Below are 27,738 nucleotides of genomic sequence, written 5' to 3' on the forward strand. Positions count from 1 at the left end.
ACCATTGAAAGAAATCTTACACACAGGCATCAGATGTATAGCATAGGTAGCATATGCACATTAACCTCCTGATATTAGTAGGCCAAGAGTTTATTACTTACAGCTGGGAAAGTGCTTCTATTCCAGCACTGCCAAACCACTATCTTCAGAGTGGCTTTAGGTATGGAAAGTAGGGTTTAGCCTATCATTTTCTACCACAGATGTTTTTGTCTACTGTTTATTCCAGCCTGCTCTCTCACACCTCTTGACAAGGTACTCACTGTTGGCACAGATTTAACATGCAGTATGAAAAACATACTAGAATTAGGAAGCAAGTCCCTTGCCTTCTTTCCCTCCTCTTTTAATTACAAGCTATCATCCTTTCATTTCTTCTATCTCTTCTCTCCATCTTCAAACATCAAGTGGAACTTTCTGTACTAGAGTATTTCACTTTCCTGCACCAATACTACATGAGCTTTGTCCTCAGATTTCTCAGCAGCATCCTCCTCAGATTTGTATGCAGGAGAAATTCATGTTATAGCCTTACCACACCAATATGAAAAGGGAGACAAATCTCCTGTCTTTGACAATGTAATTAAATAAGAGAAACGTAACTGCACTGCTCCCAAGTGCAACACTATTATATATCATCATATATCTAAGATTAATTCTTCATTTGAGTGGATACCAGGCTAAATTCAGTCAAAATACAGTAAATTAACTTTTGCACTTCATTAATACTGTCAGCTTCACTCTCAAAGCCTAGTACATAAGTTTATACCCAGAAAATCCCCAAATTCCCACCATGCCACAAAGAAATCCGACCCATTAGATGACAAAACCAAGAAAACAAAGTGTATTTTCTTTAAAATATACTTTTCAGACCAAAAACATGTATGACGTTAAGTTACTAAATCTTAATTCTTCACTAAACTCTTTGCTATCTTCATATCTCTAGATTCAAAAGCAAACTATTTTCCAGCTCTTAATTGGTATCGAAGCACTGTTTCTAAATTTCAAGGGAAAAAACCTGAACCATTGTGCTGATTCATGACAAAGTACTCAGTGGTCTCACAACAACATCATACTCAAGGAAGCTGTGATAAAAAAGGCAGAGCATGCTATGCATCTGAGCTGCTGAATTCTAGGAACACTGTCAGCAGAGGCAGGATATTTAGAGGTAAGCAAGGTGGATAATAAATCTTATCCAGAACTTCCATAAATGTGGCAGTTTCCATACTGTGAAGAAAAAAAAAAAATCAGAATGCCAATATGCAACTCATCTTTCCATCATGAATACCAGGTATCTACTGGTAATCCTCTCTTTAATCAGGAAGGTAAAATAATTCAGGAGCATCTAAGTCTTGCTTCCATACGTTGCTTTCCTAAAAGCATCTAGAAAACTGGGTCACACTTTCAGCTTCAGAAATAAAACTTGAAAATATGAAGCCTTGTAATTTGTGGATTTGAGATAACTTTAGGGTTCCCATAAACAGCAATGTAAGTCATGTTATCTGTGAGAATTCAAGTTAAACCTTGAAAAACACACTTAGAAACCCTAAGTGAGGTTGTTATCACAAGGTTTATACATCAGTGAGCAGAATTTGTTTATTTGTCAGCTGAAACACAGACCAAAATCAGCTTATCCCCAATGCAGTAGCAATTTATCCAACAAGGAGGCAAAATCTCCACAGGTATGGCTCTAACATCACCAGGACTTCTAATAACATCTCCAGCTGGCTATAAAATACAGGCCTAAGCTCTGTAAATATATAAATCACTTGACTTGTGCTAAATGACAAACACACTGAAGATAAGCCTGACCATTTTGTATACAGCTATGGGAACAGTGGCCTTAACACTGATTCCTGTACAGAAAGTGTTTCTCTGATTTGGTGACAAGTCAAGATTCACAAAACCCCCCTGTGCTACTTACTGTATCCTAAGTTTTCACACACAGGGATGTATGGAATGAATTTTGCTTTAAGTGACTAAAATAGCCTTTTGCTACACAGGTAGACTGGAAAAAAAATTTGGTCGAACACAGCAAAACAAATGTGGATTTTTATTAAATTTTTATTCCAACAGCTATTACATATTAAAAAAACAAAACACCTTATGGTGCTCTCCAAACACAGTCTGATTGCCTGGAAAGCACAGACCTCTGTCTTTGATATGTCAAGGAGATATAATGCAAAAGAGGCATAATAAAAAACTTAACTGCAAAAACCAGGTGTTCTTCCTTTTTTACTCTCTTGGAAGAGAGGAAAAACTAGATTTCAACAAAATTCTTATTAGAAGTGTGTACCTTCATAAACACTGTGATGTTGATGCTGAAAGCTTATAAAAGCCATTGTCTTTCACTGTCAAGAAAATTTCCCCCAAGATAAAGGGAAATAAACTCTATTATGTATAAAACAAGTCTTGGAGGAGAGGGTCCTACCAGCAGGCTTCTTAGCCACTGAAGTTATGTGACTAACCTTTAGTGTTGTTAAAACATCCCAAGGTTTCATCCTCCAGCAGCCAGAATGCTGATGTCTATCACCTATCAGAAGTACCTAAAAGTTGAGTGCTTCAGATGCTGTTTAGCAGGAAGTCCATAGTTTTAATGGCACAGAAGAAAAGAAAAGGCAGGGGGTGGAAGGAAAATGAGATTTATATTCAACTATTTCAGTTACAATCAAAACAATGACCAATTTCAGTACAAGGCAGGAGGTATGTAATCAGATTGGGCACTTCATGAATACTCAAGAAACACAGGATGTTTAGAAAAAGTGACAAAGTTTGGATAAACTGATGGTTTCTCATGGTTGGCTCTCAAAATTACAGCTTTGATGTCCATCTATAACAAAAGCTCTTCTAAAGTAATTGAACTGAACCTTGAAGTACAAGAGCAGCTTTGCTCATTTTGACACTACTAGGCAGGTAAATAAACTGCACTGTATATCCTCCATTGCTTCTTCCAGACAGGTAGAGATCTATGAAGAATAATACAAATGACAAGTTCCAATAAAATCCTGACCCTCTTAAAGCTCAGCTATATATTGAATGTAGTAGAGAACCTTACATGAAATACTGCCTCCTTGAAATGGTAAGACCATTTTCTGGGCACATTTTCACTCCAGAAGGTATCTGGACAGCCAACAATTTATTAGTTATTCAAAAAAAAAAAAAAAAAAAAAAAAAAAAAAAAAAAAAAAAAAAGCCAATATTCTTAGCTCATGAAATGGTTCAAAAGGTTAAACACCTCTCTATACAAATCAAACACTTTTCTAACAAAACTCAGATGGATTATGATAATCTTCCTCTATTTGTTTGATTAATCCGTACAGATCTGGGATGGAAAGGAGTGGAAAAATCCATCTTGCAACTGGAAAAAGAATTTTTAAACATTGTCTTTTAAAAAATCCTGCGTCTTTACTCATAGGTTAAGCTGTATAAAATCATTCACTTCCCTTCCTTTAAACACACAAAGCCTCACACCAGGTGTCGAAACAGTTTGCTGCTACATAGTATTTAGTAACCCAAACACTTCTCCAAGTACACGGCAGGGTTCTGTCAGCATTTGGGCTGCACCAAACCAGCCTCTATTGGCAATCCCTTCAATCGCGCCAGGACCGGGCAGAAAGCAGCCTGGGGAAGCCCCATGGGGCTGCAGGAGAGTCACTCGCCCCCGGGGAGGGGTCACTCGCCCCCGGGGAGGGGTCACTCGCCCCGCGCAGCGAGCAGCGGCCGCCCGGCCCTCTGGCTCCCTCTGGCGGTCTCCCCGCGCAGCGCCTTCCACCGCCCGCCCCCCTGCACCTCCCGGCCCGGGGCCATCGGGGCTCTCACCACAGACTTGAGAATCGAAGCACAAAATAATTTCACAGTTTGGGGGCAGTCAGACAAAAAGGAGTATGTGGCATATGAATATATAAGCAAATAATTATCTTCCATTTGTCAGTTCCCATGCGCTTTCCCCCCCGCACTTGAGTGTTCCCGAGAAAATTCAAGATTCCAAACTTCTTACCTTGGGTCTCTGACCTTCTGGCTTGTCCTGTAATGCAGACTCTAATCCTCCTCTCAACAGCTTGCTTTGGCAAAAGTATGACCTCTTATTTAAGAAAACACAAAGAGAAAACCCCATTCCAAAAGCCTACACTTCTGCATTTCATTTCTCCAAACCTTTCTCTGATACCTCTTTTCCTCCTCCAACACAAATTCCTCCTTCTCCCTGCAGACAAACACATCCAAACAGTCTTCTTCCAAATTAAATATCTTCAGTATTTCTTTGGGAAAAAACCCAAAACATACAAGTCGAAGTAACAAAACAATGTCATATTACTTGAGCCACACATAATATTTCATTAAACACCGAGATATCCAACATTCTCTGCACTTAAATATTTTACTTTACAGCTGACCTGCAAGTCCTGCAGACAGCAATGGAACAAGGAGAAAGAATCCAGATTCAGGCTGTGAGAAATGAACTCTTGCATCTCAATTGTAACTGAAGGAATAAGTTACCAGTGTTTTCTTACCAACTGAGCAGCCTTAAGGTATACAAGGAGGATGTTAGGGTGCATCTGATACACAGGAAACAAGTTAAGAAGGAAAGAATTCCTACTAGATAGCACTAAAAAATAACTTGCCCAAGATAAAAAGAACATTCTGAGAACACATTGGACTGGAAAGCATCAAGTCTGAAAGAAGCATAAAACTTCACCACCATCTCTGACTGAAGGCTGCAGAAGTGCAAGTGTCTACAGAAGTTTGGGTTTTTTGTGGGGTTTTCCATGGGGCTTTTTGTGTTTGTTTGTTTTTTTTTATTATTATTGTTTGTTGATTTGGGGGTTTTGGTTTTTTTCTGTGTACGGTTGTTTGGTTGGGTTTTGGTTTGGTGTTTTTTGGTTTTTTGGGGGGTGGTTGTTGCTCTGTTTTGTTTTATGAAGATTGTAATTGTTAACTCTTCTCCAGCACTCTCATGGCTTTCCAAGAGGTTTGGCTCAAACTTGTCTCAGTAATTTGTGGAGGACACAGTCTGGATATTTGTTTACTTCACTAACAAAGGATAGCTCAGTTCAGTTCTTTGCAAATTTCAATGCAAAAAGCATAGGCTCATCACAGCCGTGAAACAAAAAAGGATTATGTATAGCAGGTGTCTGAAATACCATTTACTTTAGCAAGCTGGAGTACTGGTAGCAGCAAAAGCAATTAGACTCTGAACTCAAGGAAATTCTGCCTTTACAGCTCAGCTAGTTAAATAGTGAACAGATTGGCAATGGAATCTCCAGAATCTCCCTTACTGAAGTGCTTAGAAAACAGATTAAATAAATATCTGTCAGGAATTTTGTTGTATGATTGATCCTGCCAGAGCCCAAGAGAACACACTGTTGAACCTTTGAATTCCCTTCCAGCCCCTCTGCTTTTTTACTTCTGATTCAGCGAGCTGCAACATCTGCATCATTGTGCTTTAGATAATTTATCTTTTAAAAACACACTCAAAATTAAGCCTGTTTAGTTCAGTCATGAAGCAGCAGATAAAAATCAAAAGCTCACAGCCTTATGGTGATGGTGGGGAAGAGTTAGCCTGGAAAACACTGCAATTTCAACAAGGCAAGGTAGGAGAGAGATGGGCTCACAGGCTCAGAAGCAGGTGTGAGGAGCTGCAAAGGTGCACTAGTGCCAGAAAGCTGTGTTTGCCATTCCTGGCACTGATAAAAAAGGGCAAGAATTAGAGGATCAGCTGCCAGTGCTAAGAAAGTCTCTTTACCACAGTGCTCAGTCCAGAACAGAATTCTGAATGTGTAGCAGTGTCAAGCAGCAGCCAGGACTGACTGTTCCCAAAGGAAGAGACAACCAAGAGCCAAGCCTATCCCCAGCACAAGGGTTCCCTTCCCAACAGGGATGCAATCCCACAACACTTGAACATAAGAGGCAGAGGGAGATGCTGATAGTGACATTGAAGTTCCAGACAAGACACAAGATGGTGACACTCAGGTAGAGGAGCCAGAAGAAAAAAGCAACAGGGATAAAAGACACATCTGAGAACCACATTCAGGAGACAAGCCACCTACCACACAGAGCTGAGGTCTATCCAGGAGGCAGGGCAAAACACAGGCACACCTCTAGCAGAACTCAAAGAGGAATGGAGCATCCACCCCTGACCTTAAATGGAGCTCCTCAACCCAGGAGCAAAGCGTTGTGGGTAGAGGGCTCAGGTGTTGCTTGTCAGGGAAATTAAGACCTAATGTCCTCAAGGCCCTGCCAGGTAGCACACCTGATGTTCATGTACATTTAGAGAGGTAAAAAGAGAGAGGAAACGTGGCCAAGCCTTAACAGTTTATTACTCTAGATGGCTGCTAATTCTGATTAGCTGAAGCTTGTATCTTACTAAGTGCAGATCACTTTGTGTTAAGATAAAATGAGAAAAAAGGTGTTAGTACAAAAAAGAAAAGTCTCCTTGACTATAGAGCCAAAACTTGTGATAAGTCTCCAGTGATGCTCATGCTGTTTTTTGCATAAATAATATTAAGCTAATGACCCCAAAGAACTAGAAATTTTACACTCTTAAAATCTCAAACAAATTCTAGAGCAAAACCAAGCAAGATTAATAAGATGTTTTCAGTTTACTAGGAATAACTTATAGAAACTTTTTTGTTATGAAAGATTTCAAATGAGTGGGAGGTTTTTTTGTACAAATGTTGATCCAACTTCAGTAAGATAAAGCATTGTTGACTTATCAATAATATCACTTCTCATGTAGCTGAAATTAACCTTTGCTGAATTTGGCCTATAAACAGAGTATTCGTAGAATTAGTTTTACTAAAATTGTATGGAATCATTGCTCAACAATTTGGGGATTAAGTTTAGCTAAATTAATAAAACATAATCAAATCAACCTTCCAAAACAAAGAATAATTAATTAATTCTTGGAAATGTTCATTATCAGTCTCTAGCAAAGAACCCTTTAACACCAAGAATCATGTCAAAGAGCCTATAGGTGTCTTTTCATGACTTATAAAGTATCTCTCTTGTTGCTGAGATGGAGGAAACTTTTGTAAGAAAAGGCAGAAGTACCCATGTAAAAACTTGAACAGAAAGCACTTACCAAGGAAAGCAACTATTTTTAACATGTTCTAACATTCAACATGCAAAAAATGACTATATGCTATAACTAACTTTTCGACATCTGCTTTGGGCAGTTCATTTCACAGCCTCAATGTCAGTATACAAGACCTCGGGCACTTGAGATTCTTAGCAGTAAGAAACAACAAGGAGTAGCAAATTTTAGGTGTCAGGTTAGCTGGAGCTAAAGTTTAACTAATGCTATGTTTGAAATCCCACTTCTGCAAGACTCAGATTCCTGGCAGGCTGAATCATTTGCTTACATATAAACACCTGAAAATCCTTCTTACAGCAGGGCTACACATATACTTTCTGTTACACAGCCCAAGGTGTGGATTTGGTGATACACCAGTTACTCCCAAACCACACCTGGACATGTTTTCAGTTTCCTGTGCCTAACAGGGGCCATTTCCAACATACAGAGTGGATGGATCCACCTTGTTTTGATAGGGCCCAGAATTTAATATACAGATTCTATTGTACAGATGGTACCATGTTCTATGCAGCCCTTGGTTCTGCCATGCCAAATGGCTTCAGTGCAGAGAATGTGCCTGGTCTGGTTTGTTTAGCAGCACAGATAGGGCATTAGGTTCTGCAATAGTCTCTCAGCACAGAAAACTACTCACACTGCTTTTTCCAAAGATTCAATACTTTTCTTTCCAGGATAAGAAATGTGGGTTCACAGAATCCTTTAGGTTGGAAAAGACCCCTATCAGTCATGTCCCTCAGCTCAAGGAGTTGAAACTCAAATTCTTGTGCCCCATTATCTGAAAAATGTCTTTAGCATGAGGCCACAGGACAAGGCTGGAAGTGTTTTCCATTCCCCAGCTGAAGCCATCCTTAGTAATTACTTATAAACAGAGAAGGGTCAGTGATCAAAAAGGAAGGGGCAAAAACATAAAAACACAAACAAGAGGGGTCCAACTGTAGCAATTTAAATTGATCTTGTTTTTCTTCCACACTGCTCCATCCCCCTAAGAAAATAATCTTAGCTACTTCTCAGAGGTTTTTTTTTTTATAGAAAACTTTTTAGAACATAAACATATGTTTAACTGAGCTTTGCTCTTTATTCAGAAGTATTTATCTGCAGTTTTTCCATCAGACCAAACAGGCCCAAAAGAAGTGCTGTCTGAAAAGGAACAAACATACAATTAAGAGAATTTATAAGTCCTCTTCAAACAGCTGTCTACTTATAATACAGATGAATACCCTGGATACTTCTCCAAAGTCTTATAAGTATCATGCCGCTGAACATACTAATTTGCCCTGCCAATCGTACACTTTTATGTAACATTAACGAGGTTGATGTCAAAGAACTGAAACAAAACTATATACCATATGTCACACCAGAAGCAGCTTATAAAGATTAGCATATTTAAAAGAAAAAAAAAAGGAAAAGGAGGAAAAGGAGGAAAAGGAGGAAAAGGAGGAAAAGGAGGAAAAGGAGGAAAAGGAGGAAAAGGAGGAAAAGGAGGAAAAGGAGGAAAAGGAGGAAAAGGAGGAAAAGGAGGAAAAGGAGGAAAAGGAGGAAAAGGAGGAAAAGGAGGAAAAGGAGGAAAAGGAGGAAAAGGAGGAAAAGGAGGAAAAGGAGGAAAAGGAAGAAAAGGAAGAAAAGGAAGAAAAGGAAGAAAAGGAAGAAAAGGAAGAAAAGGAGGAAAAGGAGGAAAAGGAGGAAAAGGAGGAAAAGGAGGAAAAGGAGAAAAAAAGGCATTTTGTAATGCAAGTATGAAAAAAAAAAGCATTTATTTGTAAAAGCATTTTACATTTGCAAATACAAATGTATTTGCAAATTCAAATACATTTATCTGTATTTTTTCCAAATCAACTTACCATATGCTTTCTACTTACACAAGATCAAAGAAATCAAATTCCATCCTATAGGAAAGATCTTAGAGTAATCAGATGTTACTCTTGTTGTGCAAAATGTCAACAATCAATAATTTATCCCCTCTAACATTGATGCTAGGCTCTAAACAATAGTCCATTTTGTCCAAGACAAAACAGAGAAGTCTGACAGTTTGATAGAAGTCATAATGGTGTGAAGTATTTCAAGTTGAAAACCATGTTAGACAAGAACTGAATATGTAACTGAGTTTCTAACTAAAATAGAGTAGTTTTGACATGAGACTACTTTTCCATCTCGTTTCATTTAGACAAACTTTTTAAAACAGAACAGTTTAACCTTAAAAAAAGGAACAATTAAAAGCATGTGTTTTCAGCAGAAGAAAAACATGCAAATTAAGCTATTATTAAAAACAATACTAATTGCAAATTAGGAAGCTATACTTACTTTATTATGGTCATTTACCTCTCAAAGCAGCAATAAAGTTAGAATAATGTTTGTCTGCCTCCCAGAGACATGGTTCTCTACAAAGTTGATGTAGTAATATGTCCTTCAATGTATTCCATATGTATTTAGTTATATTGCCTTTTTGACGATACAGAATTTAGCTAACCTAATTTAACATCAACATGCCTTGCCAGAGGAAATGGTATGCTAGTTAAATATATATATTTGCCTAATATGAAATTAATTTGTTATACAAGAGTACTTACAATAATATAGTGACAAGTCTGGCAAAGTTTTCAAAACACAAAGACTGACTAAAAATAACTAGATTAATAATGTACAATACCATAAAAAATAAAACAAAACTCCTTTTGTTGATGAGGTTGATTTTTCCCATTGCTGTGCATCCATTTTAAGAATCAAAAGCTGTGCACAGCAGCTTTTCATATCAATATTGCCATGTGAACCAGTCAGTATAAAGAAGTCTACAGTAAACTCTAATCAAACATTCTTCTAAGGCTTGGTTCTTCTGTCTTTATCATTTTCTTCAGTTAGACTCAGAGTAATCTTGTCATCAGACACACCTTATCATAAACTGCTAATAGTCTATAAGAGAATTTATAGGGCAGTTTCCAGGAAATAAGTGGTACAGCTACAGGAGTATTTTTGTTGCCCAGTTCTTCCAACCTGCTATTCATAGATAAGAAAGTGCCTAAGTTTCCCTAAACAGCTGCTCAGTAACACAGAAATATGCTTACTAAGATGTATTTTCTTCCTTTTAATTATATCATCTTGTCAGATCTATCCCAAAGTTAAATGAACGAATGAATGATCCTTGCAATATCCTTGCAATATTGATACTGCACAAGTGTATCAGATATAATTATATATAATACACATTATATATATAAGATAATAATAACTGCTCAAATTATTTTGCCTTGAATGTTTGCATAGGTTAATTGTTCAGGACTTAATAAACAATTCAGTGCATGATGCATGAAGAGAAATAGCATCCCAGAAGGTCAAATAGCCATCAAGACATTAAAAAAGATAAATGACAAAGGATTCCTCTTCCATTCTGATCACAGGAATCACTCTTCTGCCTGTCTCCAATCTGAGGAGAACAGATCAAAGTGGACCCAGGAGACAGTATTTAAGTAAACGCCCTTTTCAAAAAAGTGATGGAATGTACCATACTTAAATACCAAAGCTCTAAACCTTGTTTGAGGTACAGAAACCTGTGGCTAGCATGTAAAAGCAAAAGTTTGATGCTCATTTTGATAAACAGGTCAAACTAACAGGAACCTCAGATGCTACCTAGTGAAAGACACAACTACATAGGCTGCAGGATTACAGGAGAGCTCTGTTTCTCTTGAGTCCCCCAGGATTTTTGCTCCAAGAAAACACTCTGCAAGAGCCAGCAGCTTTTAACTGCTTTTCCTAATGAACTTTTCTCCCCGTAACTCACAGTATGCAAGAGATATATTCCATTCTCTGCCCAGATAGACAGGATCAGGAATTTACAGGTAAGAGTTCAAGAAAGATCTTCAAAAACAGCAACAGCAAAGAAAAACAGAAAAAAAAAAAAAAAAGCAAAGGTATTAAAATGTAATTTGGGAAAAAATAATTATGCAAAGCTTTACATTTATTCCTAATAATAATATGTTAATTTAACACTTTTTTCTCTGTAGATGTAATACATCATATACAAAAATCAGAAAAGTCAAAGAACTTCTGACCAGCACCTGACCATCCACTAACAGGACTTCAGAGAGCTTGAGGAAACTGAAGGCTTCAAAAAATCCACAAGGTATCAGTCTATAGACAAGTTTTCTTATGTACAGTAAATTCAACACATCAGCTTACTACGTGAGCTCTTGATATCTATGCTTTGTGATTTATTTTCCTTGATGCATCTGACCAAGCATGTACACACACAGTATATTCAGCATGGTAGCCACTTTTCCAGAATTTCAAAGTAGCTGAGACTGTTGGATATCTGGAAAGGGACTGAGAGTTGCAAATATGTACACAATCAAAATTTGCCTTTCACACAGGATTTAAGATTCGACTAAATTATGAGAAACCCATATCTGGCAACTCTAATACTGGGTTTGGGAGCTCTTAGTCAGAGCAGTCATGTCCTTAGAACAACACGATATCTGGTCTTGTAATAAAGCAAACAGTAGGAAATATGTTCTTTCTTCCCCAAGTTAGATAATATGCCCTCTCCTTGTCACATGATAATAGCTCCAACAGACCTCTCCTGGTAAACACAGAGATATGGTGGTTAATTAAATTCAACTCAAGTGTGAGTGACAACTCAATGCATTGCATGTGCCCAACACCAACACCCACTAATTGGTTATAAAAAATGTGCAGTATGCCAGAATCTACCAAAGCAACAATGCCTAACCACTTCATGCTGCAATGAATTCCAAGTAAAAATGAGTAGTTATGCCATTAATTCTAATAAAGTGACAACCAGCATGCCACTATAGTGAACATTTGTACAAAAGCTGCTGGCTTATTGGTATTTATAATGTCCAGCAGCTCTATAGAGAGATACACAGAGCACTAAGAATTCTTGGAAGAATAGTTCTTTCATGTTAGAACATTTTTTCATATGTAAATGGGGAAATCAAAAAATACTCAGCACTTTATCTTTTAGATAGAATATGAAAACCTTTACCTCATTTGTATTACAGCAACAGAATAGATATTACATATTATCACTGGACATTTATTAACCTAATAACTCTTTTTGAGCAGACTGCAGAAGCACAAACTGACAATTACTTTTTTCTTTTGTTTGCCAAGTTAGCAGAGTGACCAAGAAGAGCTCAGCTTTTTGTTACTACCCAGCTGCTCTAGCTCATGATGATTGAAAACTTCTGGGGATGGAACTTCAGCTGAGATCAGAATGCACCTTAGAATTAATAAGATTTGCACTCATCAATTTTTACAGGCACAACAGTGAAAAAGACAGATTTTTATTGACACTAGTATGCTGTAAATATGCCTGTTCGGGTTGTGGGTAGCAGAAGACACAGCTATAATCAGTATACAAAAGGTGAAAATTACGCTCATAAGAAACCTGAATGGGATTGACAAGGCATCATTTTAATTATGATACATTTACATAGTAAATGTAATGTTAAATTGACAGCACTTAAAACTTCCGAGTTTGACATGACTCTTATTAACTCAAAATTCTCAACTGAAGAATCAGAAAAACATGCATAAATATTTGACCCATTAAAAGCCAATAATAAATCACATATAATGAAAAAAATATTAAGCCTGCATAACATTGCTACTGAATCCATACAGAGGAACTTGAAATAAAGATGGTAGGTCCTGCATAAAGGGCTTCAAAACCACTTTTCACAATGCATGGGTGAGATCTACTCTGCTCTGTTATCCATTGACACTTCAAACTTGTGAATAAATTGGGAGATTTATCTTCTGGTTCACCTGAAATTTATCAGCTGGTGACTTCATTAAGCAACAGCATCCCCAGTCTGTTTTGGTTGATTGAACTAAGGTAGAATCTATTAACCTATTCTCCCATTTCCATGAACAGAAACTCTTTTAAGTGGAATTTTAGCCTTGTTGCATTGATAATGAGCACTGGGATGATCAAGGCCTGTGACTAGGAAACACCCTCTCTGCCTACACATTTCAAGAAATTACTATATAAAGTATGTATGCTTCCAAGAGGAAATAAAAACCACAGACCTCTCGGTAGTCCTTAAAATCTAAGAATGTTGCATGGTAGTTTCAAGAGAAGATATCACAGAACTTGAACAAAAAATTATAAAAATATTTAAGGTAACTAGAGAGACTATTATATTTTTTAAACTATGATTGCACATGCTAATGCAGAAAATATATTTAACAAAAATCTACATTTTTTTTTCCCCATTTAAGACACATCTGATATTTCTTGTGATAAAAAAGTAACTAGTTATGTTTGAAAAAAAAATCTGAAGAAAAATAGGAAATTAGTTGCTAGCATGTAACTTAAAATCTGGTGTGTGAAATGGCATGTATTAAATGGTTTCTAAAAGTAACTTCAATTACTGTCCTCCTTACAAACAAATGTAGCTTCTTCATGGCAACAAAAACAGCAAAATGTGAAACACAGGAGACACTATTCTTGATCTCTTGCCTCTTAGTCTTACCTAGCACGTTCGAAAAACAATGCCTGGGAGCACCTACTATTGAACAAACTTTCTTTTCATCTGTTGGGAGCAAACTCTTGCAGCACAATAAAGATCCTGCTTTAGATGAGCATCCTATGAAATCTAGTCTGTGTCCAGTTAGAGGGTAACTAAAGTATCTTTTCCACATTTACCATGTAGAATGAGGGGGTTTAAACTACTTTAAACTACCACTGAAATCTCTTAGTAGCAGTAGCCATTATTTGTATCACAATAGCATGTAGGAGAAACGACCAGAAAACAGCTTCATATTGGGATAGAGGCTCTATTGACCTGGGACAAAGAAAAAGAGGAGAACAGTGAGACACACAGATGGGTGTGTGAGACAGTCTTCAGCATGGGACACAAGTATTTTCAGTGCATTGTTAACAGAACTACAATAAAAGGGTTTTTATGCATTACAGAATTAAAAAAAAAAAAAAAAATTAAAAAGTGCTCGAAGTTTAAAGGACATATTTGTGTTTCTCCTAAAGGAAATAAAACAGTTCTGAACAATCTGCAAGAAAAGTTAGTTGCACCTCTAGATGCATAGATTCAAGAGCACATAAAAATACACAAATCACTACACACATTTAGATAAACTGAAAGAATTCCCCTTACCTCTTCCCACCCACTACAACAGTTTTTCACTTGATGTGTGTTCAATGTTATGATCAAGGTGTTATCTTTGAGCTACAAGTATAACATAGCACTGTATGTTTCTCTTCCAGTCACCACATACCATGCAGTTATTTCAGGAGTATTTATTCACTAATGTCCTTTGCACTTCTTGACAGATAAGGGATGAGAAACAAGGGACGTTTCCCAATGTGCAATGACTGTGCTGTACAGTCTGTGTTCAACACCAATATTAAGTGAGCAAAAAGTATAACAAAAGTTGTTTTGGTTTCTTTTTTCTAAATTACTAAACATCTGAAATATTTGCATTACTGTTCTACTATTTTCTTAGTACTTTCCCTTAAAAAGCAGTATTTCTACTGAGTAGATTTCCTATGAATTGTGTACCAAAAACACTTACCAAAGCTGGTAAATATACAAAGTTAAACAAACATGAATCTGAAGATGGAAGTAGTATCTACCAGATCTTCTGATTCTTTGTGTAATAATGAGTTACAAACTTCCATTTCAGCCAGGAATCAGCCTGGGACCATTTTGACAGCATGTATTGGAGCTATGTAACATTATTCTCTACTTCCCAGTCAAAGAGAGCTATACCAAACAAATTATTTTTTAGATAACTTGTTAGACCTAGGAGTTTATTAGAAGAATATATGTCTTAAGGCTTGAAAGACCATAAAGTGGTTTAAAGAGACCTAAGGGACAATGATTTATCTACCAGAATCAGCTTTCTCTTCAGGCTGCTGCAACAGAGCATGGAAATGTGAAAAACAGGATTAAAGATTCAAGTTATCTGTTTAGAAATTGCAAATGCTTTATCGTTTATCAAGAATGACACTTCAGAACTTATCTGGATGGACTGACATAAGATGGTCCAATCCACTTCCACATTTGGAATAAAGCAGTGGTGAAAGCTTCTCTTTATCAGAGTGGTTGGACCTCAAACCACCATTTTTACATGATGAATCTGCATATTAGACATGAATGTTAAAAAGCAAAACCTTTGGAACTCGCAACTTAAAGTTTCTTTTTTTAAGAAAACCCTATAATTCCCATTATATCTATCAGAATTGAGATATTAGGGGATTAAGAGGAGTATTCATATTACTTACAAGCTTAAGTTATGAAGACTTTCTTTAGGAAGACTCCATCTAATGGAGGGAGGAATTCACTGAAAGGGTCTTTAAGATCCAAAGTTAAGTTTTCTAAACCAACCCTTTAAGGCACTAAGCTTTCTATTTTCTACCCCAAAACAGCAGCCTCCACACTTTTCTAAGAAGTTAAGCAGTGTACATTCCCCTGTGTTTGGTCTGAGTTTGAGAACTCCCTACCAATTTAAACTGATCTAAGTGATGGCTGCCGGAGTCATGCTCCCTGGCCATTGGCCCTCTGCATTGTCCCCGATTCTGGTGTGCTCCCAATTTGACCAATTTCAGGGAGCCAAACCAGCTGAAAATGAACCTTAAAAACAAAATTCTAGATCTACATATTTAATATTAGTGTGGCTGCCATTTGTATTACACATCAAGGGCAGGCAAAGTATATATAATATATACTAAAAATATGAGCAGAGTAGTATATGTCTTAGTAAACTCTTCCCTAGCATGGGCAGAACAAAAAATAACTCTTAGTAAACCAAAAATACTCATGCTCAGGTACAGCATAGAAATTCCATGTATGTCTAGGAATCAAGAAGTTGTTTAATTTATAAATATTTTTAAATCATTCATATATGTTTAAAAGTGGTTAAGTCTGTACATGAAAATAACAGGTTCTCCCATACAATTCCTTCAGCTCAGACCCATATGTGCTATATGATCTAATTCCTTCCTATAGAAACTGTTGGAAACTCCGAGGCTGTGACATTTCAAAGATTAGGTCCATAAAAGTATGGGAAATTTTACTTAATTAAATAAATAAAATTCATCATATCTACTCAACACCTACTTATACCAAAAATACACTTCCCAAATGAAAGGGTGTCAACTACTATACATCTCCAGTTCAGTAAATTTAACTGCTCTACCTGTGACATCACGTACCAGAAGAGTCCTAAGGAATGAAAATTATGAAGTTGTCTGAAACACTCTGTAACAGTACCAGCAGCAGCACAGGCTGAAATCACTCCAGAAATTCCATTTTTTTCCAGGACCTATATTTTTGTTCTGCATGAGCTATATGGGTGGTGAAGGGTCATCATTGAGGCATATGGAGAAAAGAGTCTTTATTCACTAGAAAATGCTCACTCAGGAGTCAGAAACAGACACCAAGTCTCAGTGTTCACCTGCTTCCCAGCTGTAATAACTGTAAGAAGTCTAATCCAATGCCACACTATTGCTGTTAACAGTTCTTCCTTTAGTCCAAACAAAAGTCTTCTTGTGTCAACTTTAAAAGATTTGAAGTAAATTAAAGATGGAACCAAACACTGGCAAGGAAACAAAATACTGAAAAAAATGATTGGTGAGCAGTATTCAGTCTTAGTTCTGACTAAGGGAGACAGTAAAAAAATATGTATCCATTTAAAATTAATGATAATGCACATGTGTAAAAAATTCAGATTAAAGATGAACAAGCAACCTTAGTTCTGGCATTTTCTAATCTGTGCACAAATCCTATAAAAAGATATTCTAGTTTCTACGTTATAATTTCAAGAAAACACAATTCTGAGAAGACCAACAAATCAGCAACTTGTTCATTAAAAACTATTTAAATACATATTATGTATGTATATATGCAGAGGGAGGAAGAAAGATCTATTTCTGCAATGAACTCAGCATGAACAAGATATTGCTTCATGAGGAATCTAATTGCTTCTATTCAGTGTACAGACTCATCACAGCAAGAAGGTCCAAGTGAGCTAAATAACAAGTCCATTCAAAATGGGATGTTCAGGTAAAGCTGTAAGCAAAGTTGCCAAAGGCATGAATTTTTTTACTTGACTCAAGATGCATTCAAGACTTGTTCATCTGTTGGTAAGAGGAACAAACCACCACAAAGTCCCTCTGAGCCCCAAAATCCCAAGCCCTTCATTGAACAGTTTCCTAACAATTCACTTTAGGACTGTTTATTAAAATATTTCTGGTTTGTTTAATCAGTTCAATCTTTAAACTATTAACCAAAATTTGTCTTTGTTATTCAAAATATATTACTATGCACAAAGATGACAGAATCTTCTAGAAGAAGAGACATGCTAGAGTTAAAAACATATCATTCTGCATTTAATTCAGAATGCTTTTCACCCTTCAGTAAGTGTTGCCCTCGCATTTAACCATTTCTCTGCCCTTCCAACTACTTAATACTCTGTGCAAGTTGCTTATCATCTCTGCATCTAATGGAGTTTGAAATTTGCTTGAAAAGACTCTTACCATATTTGTAGGTTACACGAGATCAAATACTTGAATTTAAAAAGTTGGGCCCCAGAAATATTTTCTTCTATTTTCCATGTCATGGCTTTGTCAAAGCATAACAGATATTGTATCACCTTAAATGAACACTCAGGTATGTGTAGAATTCCGAGTTACTGATTTTATCAAGTAGCATAAAAAGATTACAGTTCTAGTGCTGTAAAATTCAGAAAAATCAGACAAGCTTCTCTTTCTTAATATTTAAAGACACCCATCTCCTGCAAATCCTGACACTTTGCACTGCTTTTATCTATTTTAAAGTCATTCTGAACAACAGCCATCAATCCAAAGTATATTTTCTAAGTATTCTTTCACCCTTCAACAAAAATAAGACATTGGGAAGGTACTGAAATGCATTAAGATGTATGTAAGAGTAGCCTCTAGCAACTTCCAACCTATTTAAATAAGGAGATTTTGTTCTATTTCCATACAAATATTTTGGTATTCTAGTAAACATTTTGTACTTCAGTAGGCATCAGTATTTGTTCACCTCATACATAAGCTATACATTCCAGCCCTGCAACAAACTGCCTGTATTCAACAGGACTATGCCCAGGCATGCTGGACCACTGAGCTAGAGGTCACTGCAGCCTAATGATCTTCAGAGTGCAGGAGTTACTTACTGTGTCGAGATGATTCACATCTACCATCACCTTGCAAATTCTAATTGGATAATTATAGTGATTACAATTAGCATCTCATCACTATTTGATGACACACACTGACTTCAGGCTAACTAGCACCTACTACTCAAATTTAACAAAAATGCCACCAAGAGAAGCATCACACAGAGGCTGGCAGGCACAAAGAACTGGGCAAACAAAGAAATGTGCAACAGTTTTCAGACTTTTTCAGGTTAATTTCCCAGCAAGTTTCCCATTCACAATTCTGTGAGCAGGCTGAGGCAGACGTGTAGTCTGAAGGAGGTGTCCATGCACATCTCCAGCTATTACAGAAATGGAAGTACCACACCAAGCTCTGCTCCTAGGACAGGCCATGGGCTTTAACACTCCCAACATTTTTTCCATCCAGAAAACCACTCCCATCATGAGAAGGTCTGTACTAAGAAGGTCTGCACTAACACTGCTAAGGTTCCAAAAGAATGCTATATTATTCAATACAATCAACCACTGTGTGTTTCATAATAATTAAATTAACTTAGAAAAAGAAATCAAATAAATCATTATACCTAATTATGTAACACAACTACCAGAAGATGGCAAAGCTGAAGGGCTGAGTACAAAATTAATTTATAAGTGGTTTTATCTACACTTTGCCTCTAGATCTGCTTTATGTGAGTGATCATTCAAGTCTAGAGAACACTCAACCAACCTGTTGCAGTTGAAAACCTTTTCTTCCATTCACATTATAGTGTTACATACTTGATGACTTTATCTAATCTGTTTCCAACAAGTAAAGAACATGCTTTTAGGTATGCCTGAATATTTCTTATTTCTTTATGCTGAAAGAGCTGTTACAGAAACATTAGCTGGTTTCAGCATAGTATTGTGACGCATTCAAAACAGCCATGGCCCATATATTTAGAATGCTCATTTTTTAAAACCACATAAATAAACTGGAATAATGTAATTCTGTCATGCACAGCACCTCATCATTCCACGAGAAACTTTCTGTGACTGTAGCAGAATTTCCATTTTCATGAAGGACTTTTATAAAAATTGTCATACTCTCTCTGAACTAAATTTTAGAATAAAAATGATGACTGTATTAGCATCCATTACAATTCAGAGAACAAAAAGGACCATAAGCTATAAATTAATACAACTTTTGTGAAAACCTAATAAAACCACTACATTAAGTTCTCTATGCTGGTTTATGTGTCAAAGAATTTTCAGAGGACTAACTGTAATTTGCTTTTGCTGCATTATATAGAAATGAAAAAGTATTTCCTTACTACATTATATAATGTTATATTTTATTGTATAATTTCTTCTAAATTCCATACCTTTCTTTACACCAGTACTCCTCAGGAACAGCTCTATCTTATTCTTTTCTCTTTCTCTCCCTCTCTTAAATACTGGTGGATGAAACTAACTTAGTGTTAAGACTTTCCTTCAGGATAGTTTATAAAACCCAGATAACTCCCCAGTATATATGTACTATCTAATACTGACACAACAGCAATGACTCCACTAGTCTGAAGTACTTTATTGAAAATAGTTTCTGTATCATATGCTAAATAGAAGTTTCCATTCATTTTTTAATCAAAAAAATAGCTAGTTTACTGTCAAGTCACAGAAAATTGGTTTACATGGCATCTGAAGTGATGGCTGTATCACTGGCACTTAAACCTACCTTATATGAGAATTTTTTTTCATTTTTAATGTAAACAGCAGAAATCATTAGCATTTGCCTCCCAAAACAAAGCATCATCAACAACTACTTAAAAAAAAAAAAAAGTTTCTTTAATTTTAATTTGCAGAGAGAATTTTTTCATGATTGTTTCAGAATAACAATACCCTCTTAAGGCTTGCAGGCCTCATCATAAGTACTTAGGGAATAGTAATGACAGTATAAAGCATTGAAAACGTTTATGTGGGTGGAGTCCATTATTAAACACTGGATTAAAACTCCTCTGTATCCCGCGGCTCCAAACTTTCAGAGGATGCAGTAGACAAACTGAGCAGACAAACTACAGCAGACTTGGCTTGCATACCCTCTTCCTCAACCCACAAGCCCGTCCAGTTATTAAAACTGAATGCACCGTTGTTCCCTATGAACTACTTGAAAACAAAGAACTAAAACACAAAGACCATTCCCCTTCACAGGGGATTAACTTCCGCTTCTAATAACCAGCTCGTCGTCCCACACGACACAGTTCTGCATTGTACAACACATACCACTTCAGCCAGACAATGCACACAGCAATAAAACTCAGCCCAGCAAAGAAAGTGAAAGCTGCATTTGTTCAGCATGTTATTTGGCGCAGCCAACTGTAATGCTTCTGCCTGCCATTTATTGTTTACTCTGTCAAAGGATTATTAAGAATTAAGCTACATTTGGCAAATTTTTTGAGGGGGGAATTTACATGCAAAGTGACTGACACTTGATATTTAAAATCTATTGGTCGACTCTGACCCGACGTTTACAAGTGACTCGTTTGACTGCAAGGATCTCTGATGTGGAAACGCTCAGATACGAATCAATTGCAGTTTTTGTCTCGGGTTGGCAATCCGAAAAGAAATGGACAGTGCTCTAACCGAGGTTCACATAGAACAGCACTCGTATGTTTAAAGAATTCCTTTTACATGCCTGATTTACTTCTAGTCAGAGGATTTATGAGTCCCCTTCTCCTAATAACTTATCTTACTGCACAGTGTTTTTAAACACACGCACACAACCAGACGTTAACTCTTTTGCTGCCTGAAGGAATAGAAACCTACGGACGGATTTAAGTAAATAAACAAAGCAGGTTTGGTCCCGAGGGGGTTATCGACTGTCTCTGGGAGGTGGAGATAGGGGAAGGACAGGACGGGAAAGGAAAAGAATCATGTAGGTACAGTTTGCAAATCCCTGTTTCATAAAAAAACGATTGTAAGAAACAACCATTCCAATATCAAATCAACTCAGTGCGAATTCTGCAGTTCACCTCTGATGAGGATAAAGTGACAGGGTTTCTTTCTACCCAAGTGAGATTCCCTGTCTCTTAAAAAGCAGATGCAGCATTTCTATAAACAAAAATGTCTCTAGCCCTACCTTGTGCCAGTGCTTGCAACATGTGGAGCTGAAGCAACAGAAACGCCCACCATCCCCTCCAGAAGATGAAACAGAAGTTTAACTTTATCATCATTCCGCCTCGCCTGCTATTCCTCCGGGCATAAATTTCACGATCCACCTTTCTTTCAACAGTTATTGACTCACTGATCCCCATCAGATCCGACTGCCTGCCACTCCTGCCAGCGCTTTGGTCATTGCTCATTCCGCACCCCGAGGCCGGGCTCTCTTTGGTGGGCTGGGAACACCGCCTGCTGCCTTTGCCCCGGAGTTTGGGGGGAAGAGAAGCCCCCACTTCACAGGAACGCCGGACTCTTGGATTTGTGCTCACTTTGCATGCAACCCGAAAGCAGCACCCTCTGTGCCTCCCGGTATGGTAATCGCCAGCTATGTCCATGTTTCTCGTGGAGGTATTGATTGCACGAAAACAAGCAGTCAGAAATGTGAAACACATGTTTCTCTGCACTGACACATCCAATGCCTTCAACAGAGAGGGAGTAAGTTTGCGGGCTTTAGTATTTCAGTAAATCCGGATCCTTCAGCACATTGCTAGCAGAAACATAGAAAGACTGATCCATCTCAGCCACCAGCAGACAATCCAAAGTGCACCTTTCATACCGCAACGGTGATGGAAACTGTTAGCCCTGTGATTTCTATGAGGCGTGATGAGTTTCCCAGCATGTGTCCCATTCTCCTACAAAAACCTTGCGATAGAAGTGTTAAATTCTCGCTGAAGGGAAAAAAAAAAGCGTCAAGGAAAAAAAAACAAAAAACAACCACCAACCTAATTGAAAGTATCTCCCTATTCCTTGCGCTAAGGATTTATTTCAGACAATTTCAAGATTAGCCATGCAGACAGGGTAGTCTCCAGATATCCCCACAAAGCTCTGCATAGTTTATATTAATCCGATTTTCCTGTGGATACAAATCTCTACCGTCAATAGAAGGGTTTGAAGGGTCCTCGAGCAGGTAAATTGAGCAGCTCTGGCTGTGATTCCGGCTCGCTGTGCAGCCAGGGGCCAGTGGCGGTGTCACTTGAACTCTCACGTTCAGCCGGAGGTAGGGAAAACCTTAGTTGATCGTATCTCCCTCCTCTAAGATTGGTGCTGATCTCTTTCTTGCAGGGAGACCACGACAAAAATAACCTCTAATATGGAAAGCTCTTCTCTTCTGGCCGGCTCTGGAAGCAGCAACGAAACAAACCCTCAGCTGAATAGTGTCCAGGGAGAGGGGAAAGGGAAAAATCTCCCGAAACAAACAGCAACAAGGTGAAATCCTTCCAGCTTTGCTTAGATGGACTCCCGCTTTCCTTGTTTATGCAGCCCAGGGCTCCCGGCTCTTCCTCTGAGCGTCTCTCCCTCACAGAAGCTGTAAACACAAGAGGGGAAGCGCTATCACAACAGCAGCAGCGGCGGCAGCAATAAAACCTTACCGAAAAAAAAAAAAAAAAAAAAAAAAAAAAGGTTTTTACGTTTAAACAATGCAGCGGCTATTGTTTCAGTCCCGCCTTCCGTAAAGGGAAAAGTTTCCTGGGAGATTCCCTCCCTTCCCCTCACCCCCCCTCCGATTAAAAAGAAAGAATACGTGTAGTTATAAAAGAAGTACACCCGGGATAAGCGCAAGTTAAAAACAAAGCACCTAAGCGCGAAGTTGATCAAACAAAAATCCTGCCAGCTCCCCCCACCCACTCCCGAAAGACAACGTGAACTTTTCTCGCCTCCTTCAGCACAAGCGCGGCTTTAACCCTCCCCTGGCCGCAGGCGCGTACTCCCCCCGCCATGCCCCCCAGCGCCCACCTCCCTGTCCCTTCCCCTCCTCCTCGCTCCCCTCTCACCTCCCTCCAGCCCGGCAGCCACGCTCCAGCCACCGCGTTTCCAGCCTCAACCTCCCGTCTCTCCCCAAGTCTCCTCCTCACACACCTCCCCCTCCGCACCCCGAGCACGCACCGCGCCTCGCCTCGCCTCACCCCACCTTCCCCCATCTACACCTCAGCCGGGCTGTGTCTGTGTGTGAGGGGGTAACGTCCTCCAGAGAGCTCAGGAGGAAGCGGTTGGATAGGAAGGGGGGATATGACTGTGGAACTGTTGGGACTGGGCGGGGGGGACGGTATTTCCACACAGGTTTGCCCGCCGGCTCTCCACAGGCGCCAGGGGAGGAGCTCCCCCTTTCCACACACACCCACCCACCACACACACGCAGCGCCCCGCCACCAGCACGGGACCTGCCCTCAGCCGCCTCCAGCGCTCCATTCCCACCCCCTCGCCTGGCACCTCCTCCATCCAGTCCCTTGATTGGGCTGCAGGAGCTGGAGGGGCAGAGCCGCGCAGGACCCGCGCCCGCGCAAGGCAAGGAGGAGATGATGCTGCTGCTGCTGCTGCGCGCCCTTCCGCGCCTCTCCCCGCCCTCGCTAACCGCCGCGCGCGCGCTCCCGCCCGCCAGGCGGCGGGGCAGTTTGCGCGGCGCGCGCGTTTAACGGCCGCGCCGCGCGGGTTATCCTCCTGCGTCCCCGCGCTCGCGGCGCCCTCTAGGCTTGTGAGGAGACGGAGCCGCCTCCCCCTGCTCGGCTCCCCCGGTTCGGCTCCCCGGGCTGCCGCCGCTGGAAGGGGGCACCCCGGGCACGCCCAGGAAAGCTGGGGCGCGGTTGCCTCAGCGCTGGGTTCCCAGCAGCGGTTATTATTTTGTGTTGGGTTGTTGTGCAGAGAAGACGGGGGAAAAAAAAAATAAATTCAAAAGCAGCAGGTATGTGCCAGAGCCTGGAGGTGCAAATTATCCATCCCCCCCTCCCCCTTTCCTGCTCTTTGTGTTGTGTTGCGGTACAGCAAAGTTTCTGAGCTCGGTTTTGGGTTTACCCGGTGAGTTTAGCAAATGTCTGAGGTGAAGATTGGCAGCCGGCTTCTGGTTGTTGGATTTTGGGGTTTTTTTTCCCTTTTGTGACATGCTGTCTCGTATGGTAGAGTCACGCAGGCAAACACAGTCAATTATCACATCAAACACAGGGTCATTTTTTCAAATTATTAACAGCTGGCATTATGGGTTCCTGACTGAAATATTCGACTGGAAAAAGCACTTTATTTTGTAGCATAAGGCAGGTGAAGCAGCACAGGTGAGCAGCACTGCCTGGTTCTTGCCAGGGAGTGTGCAACATCTGCACCCTCCTAACCAAACCATCAAATCCATGCAAACTACTCGTCAGTTTTTCCTCTCCACCCTCCCTTTGTATCTCACAGGTAAATCTTGTCTGCTCGATTCTCGCCTATAATAGTGCCTGGGTTTTTTTGCTATCCAACAGGTTATTAAGGTTTATCACGTCTGGTTTTTGCCCCTTCCTCTCCCCTGTGCGTGGAAGCCTGTTGCTCCTGTGTTCACTGACTGTACTTACATTCTTTTCCTTTTCTGCCACCTTTTCCTGGTAACTGAAAGATAAGAGCTGCACTTCACCAGCCCTCTCTTCCTTGTGGCCAAATAGAGTGTAAACAGTGATTCTGTTCTATCTCTCACATCACACTTTCCCTTTTTTGTGCGTAGACCTCATGAATTATTATCTACAGCTATCAGGGCCCTGTGGTTATGATTTTTCCTTTCAATATGTCCATTTGGAGAACAATGCGAAGGGAACACAAATTGTTTTCAGCTTTGCTGAGAACTGACCTCAAGGAAATAGCAACCTGTTTGTAACTCCCATTGTGCTGTTAATAGTGACTAATTTACTGCAGCACGAAGTAATCTTTAATTAGTGATTTTGGGTGGGGCTGAATTACCTTAACTGCGAATGGGAAGTGTCTTTAATTGTGTGTGTAGTGGTTTTGGTGTTGGTTTTTGTTTTTTCTTTTTGTTTTTTTTGTTGTTTTTTTTTTTTTTTAAGTAGTGTTAACAAGGACTCTAGGGCTACAGGTGGATACATCGGTTTGAGATTTGAAATTCAGTTTGATTTCGAAGAAACTGGGTTCTTTCTTACCAGTTCTAAGGGGAGCAACTTACCATGGTTACGTTGTTTTTGTTATTCTTATGTTCTCTTGTTGCTGCCTAAAGTCTTTAGTGTGAGTCACTATCAAACTGTTACGTTGTAATACCAAGATGTCCAGGAAGGTAAATATTAGTTTGTTACTTGTTTCATTTCTGGGGAAAGCTTGTTTTCTCATGATGGAGAGCTTTTCCTTGCACTTTTAAACATGTAAACATAAGAAGAACCCAGAATAACTGAGTTTCAGCATTCAGGCCTTTTCAAAAAATTATGTAAATACGGTAGTGAAGAACTAAACTATTAAACATGCCACAGGAAGACTAGTAGAACAGCTCTCCCACCTGGAAAAGCAGAAATAATAAATGTGATGTTCATAAAGACAGGAATTTTAAGTGAAAGTAAAAGAAGCAGTGTAGTTAGTGTGATTGGAAGGTTAAGAAAGGAAGAAGAGGTTTTGTTCTGTAATGAGATGTAAGTGCAATAAGTCTTCTAAGGGCTTCAGAGTCGTGTGTAATTAGTACAGAAGGATGGGATATTTTATTTACATGAATAGTGAGGCAATGAGACAAAAGGGAAAAGAATTGGAGAGTTTGCTGCTCAAGACAGGCCAGTTAATGAAAGGCAGCCTTTTCTAGCCAAGAAAACAGAATCATGGAACTAGTTCAATAGGAAAATCTCACCAGTGTTGTGTGATCTTAACTGCTTTACAAGCCTTTATATCTTGGAGGATATGGCTTTTGGAGTTTAGCTAAAGTCCTTTAGGGAGAGCTTTTTCATGCACAGAGTACTTCATATGTTAGGGTTTTTTTTAGACATGAAAACATTTGGTTTAATCTGGTGTATCTTCAGTCTTTGGTTCTTGAAATTGTTGTTTTCCTTCACTCAAAAAATTGAAGTGTAAAACTCAGGACAGGTGATTGCATTGACTCCCACATGGTTTTCCCAGAAGATTTTCATATTGCCTTTCCTTTTCTCTCAAGAGGGACAGAGCTTTAGAAAATGATGAGTATGTAAGTAGAAAGTAACTTGCTTTCAAATGAGATGTTTTTTCAGCTCATTAAATCAAGCTGAAGGCAGTAAACTGTTGGGAGGGGGGCTAAAATCTTCCTTAAAAAGGGTATGTTCCCAAAGGTCACTAACCAGCTGCTTTGCTTTTATGGTGTAAATATGCTTTCACATCAATAATAAATATTGGAAGAGAAAAAAAGAGAAAAAAATCACATTACATAGCTGGAAGTCTCAGGGGAAACGTTAAACAATGACTTCACCACATGTCTGGAAGTATCTTCTGCAGTGAAAACTATTACGAGAACAAGAATAACTGCTGTAAAGTTATGCTGGACTTAAATAACTTAATGTGGTGTCAGTTATAAAGCCCCAAAACAAACAGAATGACAGGTTTTAGCCTTCTCCATGTGGTTTGAATTTACATAAAAGAAATTAGAATTAGATTTATATACCTCTTAGGTCTGATTTTAAATTCAGAAACACTGGAAAATTTGGATTTAAATTCCTCTGCTTGCTGCTTAATATGTTTGTGCTTAGGAATCTGGGAACAGACAAGGTACAGTTCTAAGGAAGGGGGTAAAAGTTGAGGGCAGAGTGAATAGATTGCAGTGGATGTTTCACAGCGTTTATGAGGTTAAGCACTGTCCTGATCAAGCTGTAGCCCAGCTGTGTTTATGTTCAAAAACTGTTAAGCTGGTGTGGACAATGTCTGTACAGTCAAGAGAAGGGGCAAGAGTAATTTCTGAATTATCTTCTGTGTTATCCCAGTGTAACAATAGCCTTTCCTATGTAGCTATCAGAAGAAATTCAGGATGACCCAGCCACATTGCCCTGCTGTGTTTTATGGAGTAGAGAGTTAGCGAAGTAACATAAAGGATCAAGACAACAGGTTCTGAGTTTTTGAAATGGAGACGTTTGAAAACATTCTTAGAGCCTCCCAGAGGAAGACTACGGGGGCTGTAGTGATTCTACTCCAGACAACTTTGGCTAAAATGGAGTCAAAGATCTTACTTTAAGAAGTCTGTGCCTTCAAACACCAGCCAGTCTGGCTCTCCACCCATGGGTTGCAGGGATTGCCCTTTCATGATTCAGATGACACCCCAGGGACAAGTGACCTGAGGGCTTTGAGGAATGTCAGAAATTGCCCATAAATACTAGGGAGGACTTTGGACAAAGACTAAATCTTTCAGTTGTACCTAACCTTTACACTTACGAGTGCCATCTTGGTAGCTTTCTCAGTCTTCTAGTTGATACGGGGGGAAAAAAAAAAGAACCTGAAACTGTAAGTACAAAAGAGATCTATTAAACTGCAACTGAGTATTACAACTGAAATTCATTAGTTCATCAACTTAATCACAGTAGGTAGAAGACTTTCCAAGAATACCATCAAACTATAGGGAGTATGGT

The 27,738-nt window shown here is 39.0% G+C and overlaps 2 protein-coding genes across 2 annotated transcripts in view; one reads left to right on the forward strand and one right to left on the reverse strand.

Moving 5' to 3' along the window:
• SDK1 (sidekick cell adhesion molecule 1) overlaps positions 1 to 23,077 on the reverse strand; it is a 383,067-nt gene extending 359,990 nt beyond the window's left edge. The window contains exons 1-2 of the mRNA XM_030459721.1: positions 23,001 to 23,077; positions 21,345 to 22,730 (exon numbers count right to left, since the gene is read on the reverse strand). Coding sequence (XP_030315581.1) covers positions 21,345 to 21,816 — 472 coding nt within the window. The 5' untranslated portion in view covers positions 21,817 to 22,730; positions 23,001 to 23,077. The remainder of the gene's footprint in view (positions 1 to 21,344; positions 22,731 to 23,000) is intronic.
• Positions 21,991 to 23,835, forward strand: LOC115599175 (MAPK-interacting and spindle-stabilizing protein-like). Its single transcript, XM_030460020.1, has 2 exons — positions 21,991 to 21,999; positions 23,089 to 23,835. The coding sequence occupies exons 1-2, from the start codon at positions 21,991 to 21,993 to the stop codon at positions 23,833 to 23,835; spliced, it is 756 nt and encodes a 251-aa protein (XP_030315880.1).
• Positions 23,836 to 27,738: the final 3,903 nt, after the last annotated feature.

The sequence above is a fragment of the Calypte anna genome, chromosome 14 (assembly GCF_003957555.1).
Source record: "Calypte anna isolate BGI_N300 chromosome 14, bCalAnn1_v1.p, whole genome shotgun sequence".
NCBI lineage: Eukaryota > Metazoa > Chordata > Aves > Apodiformes > Trochilidae > Calypte > Calypte anna.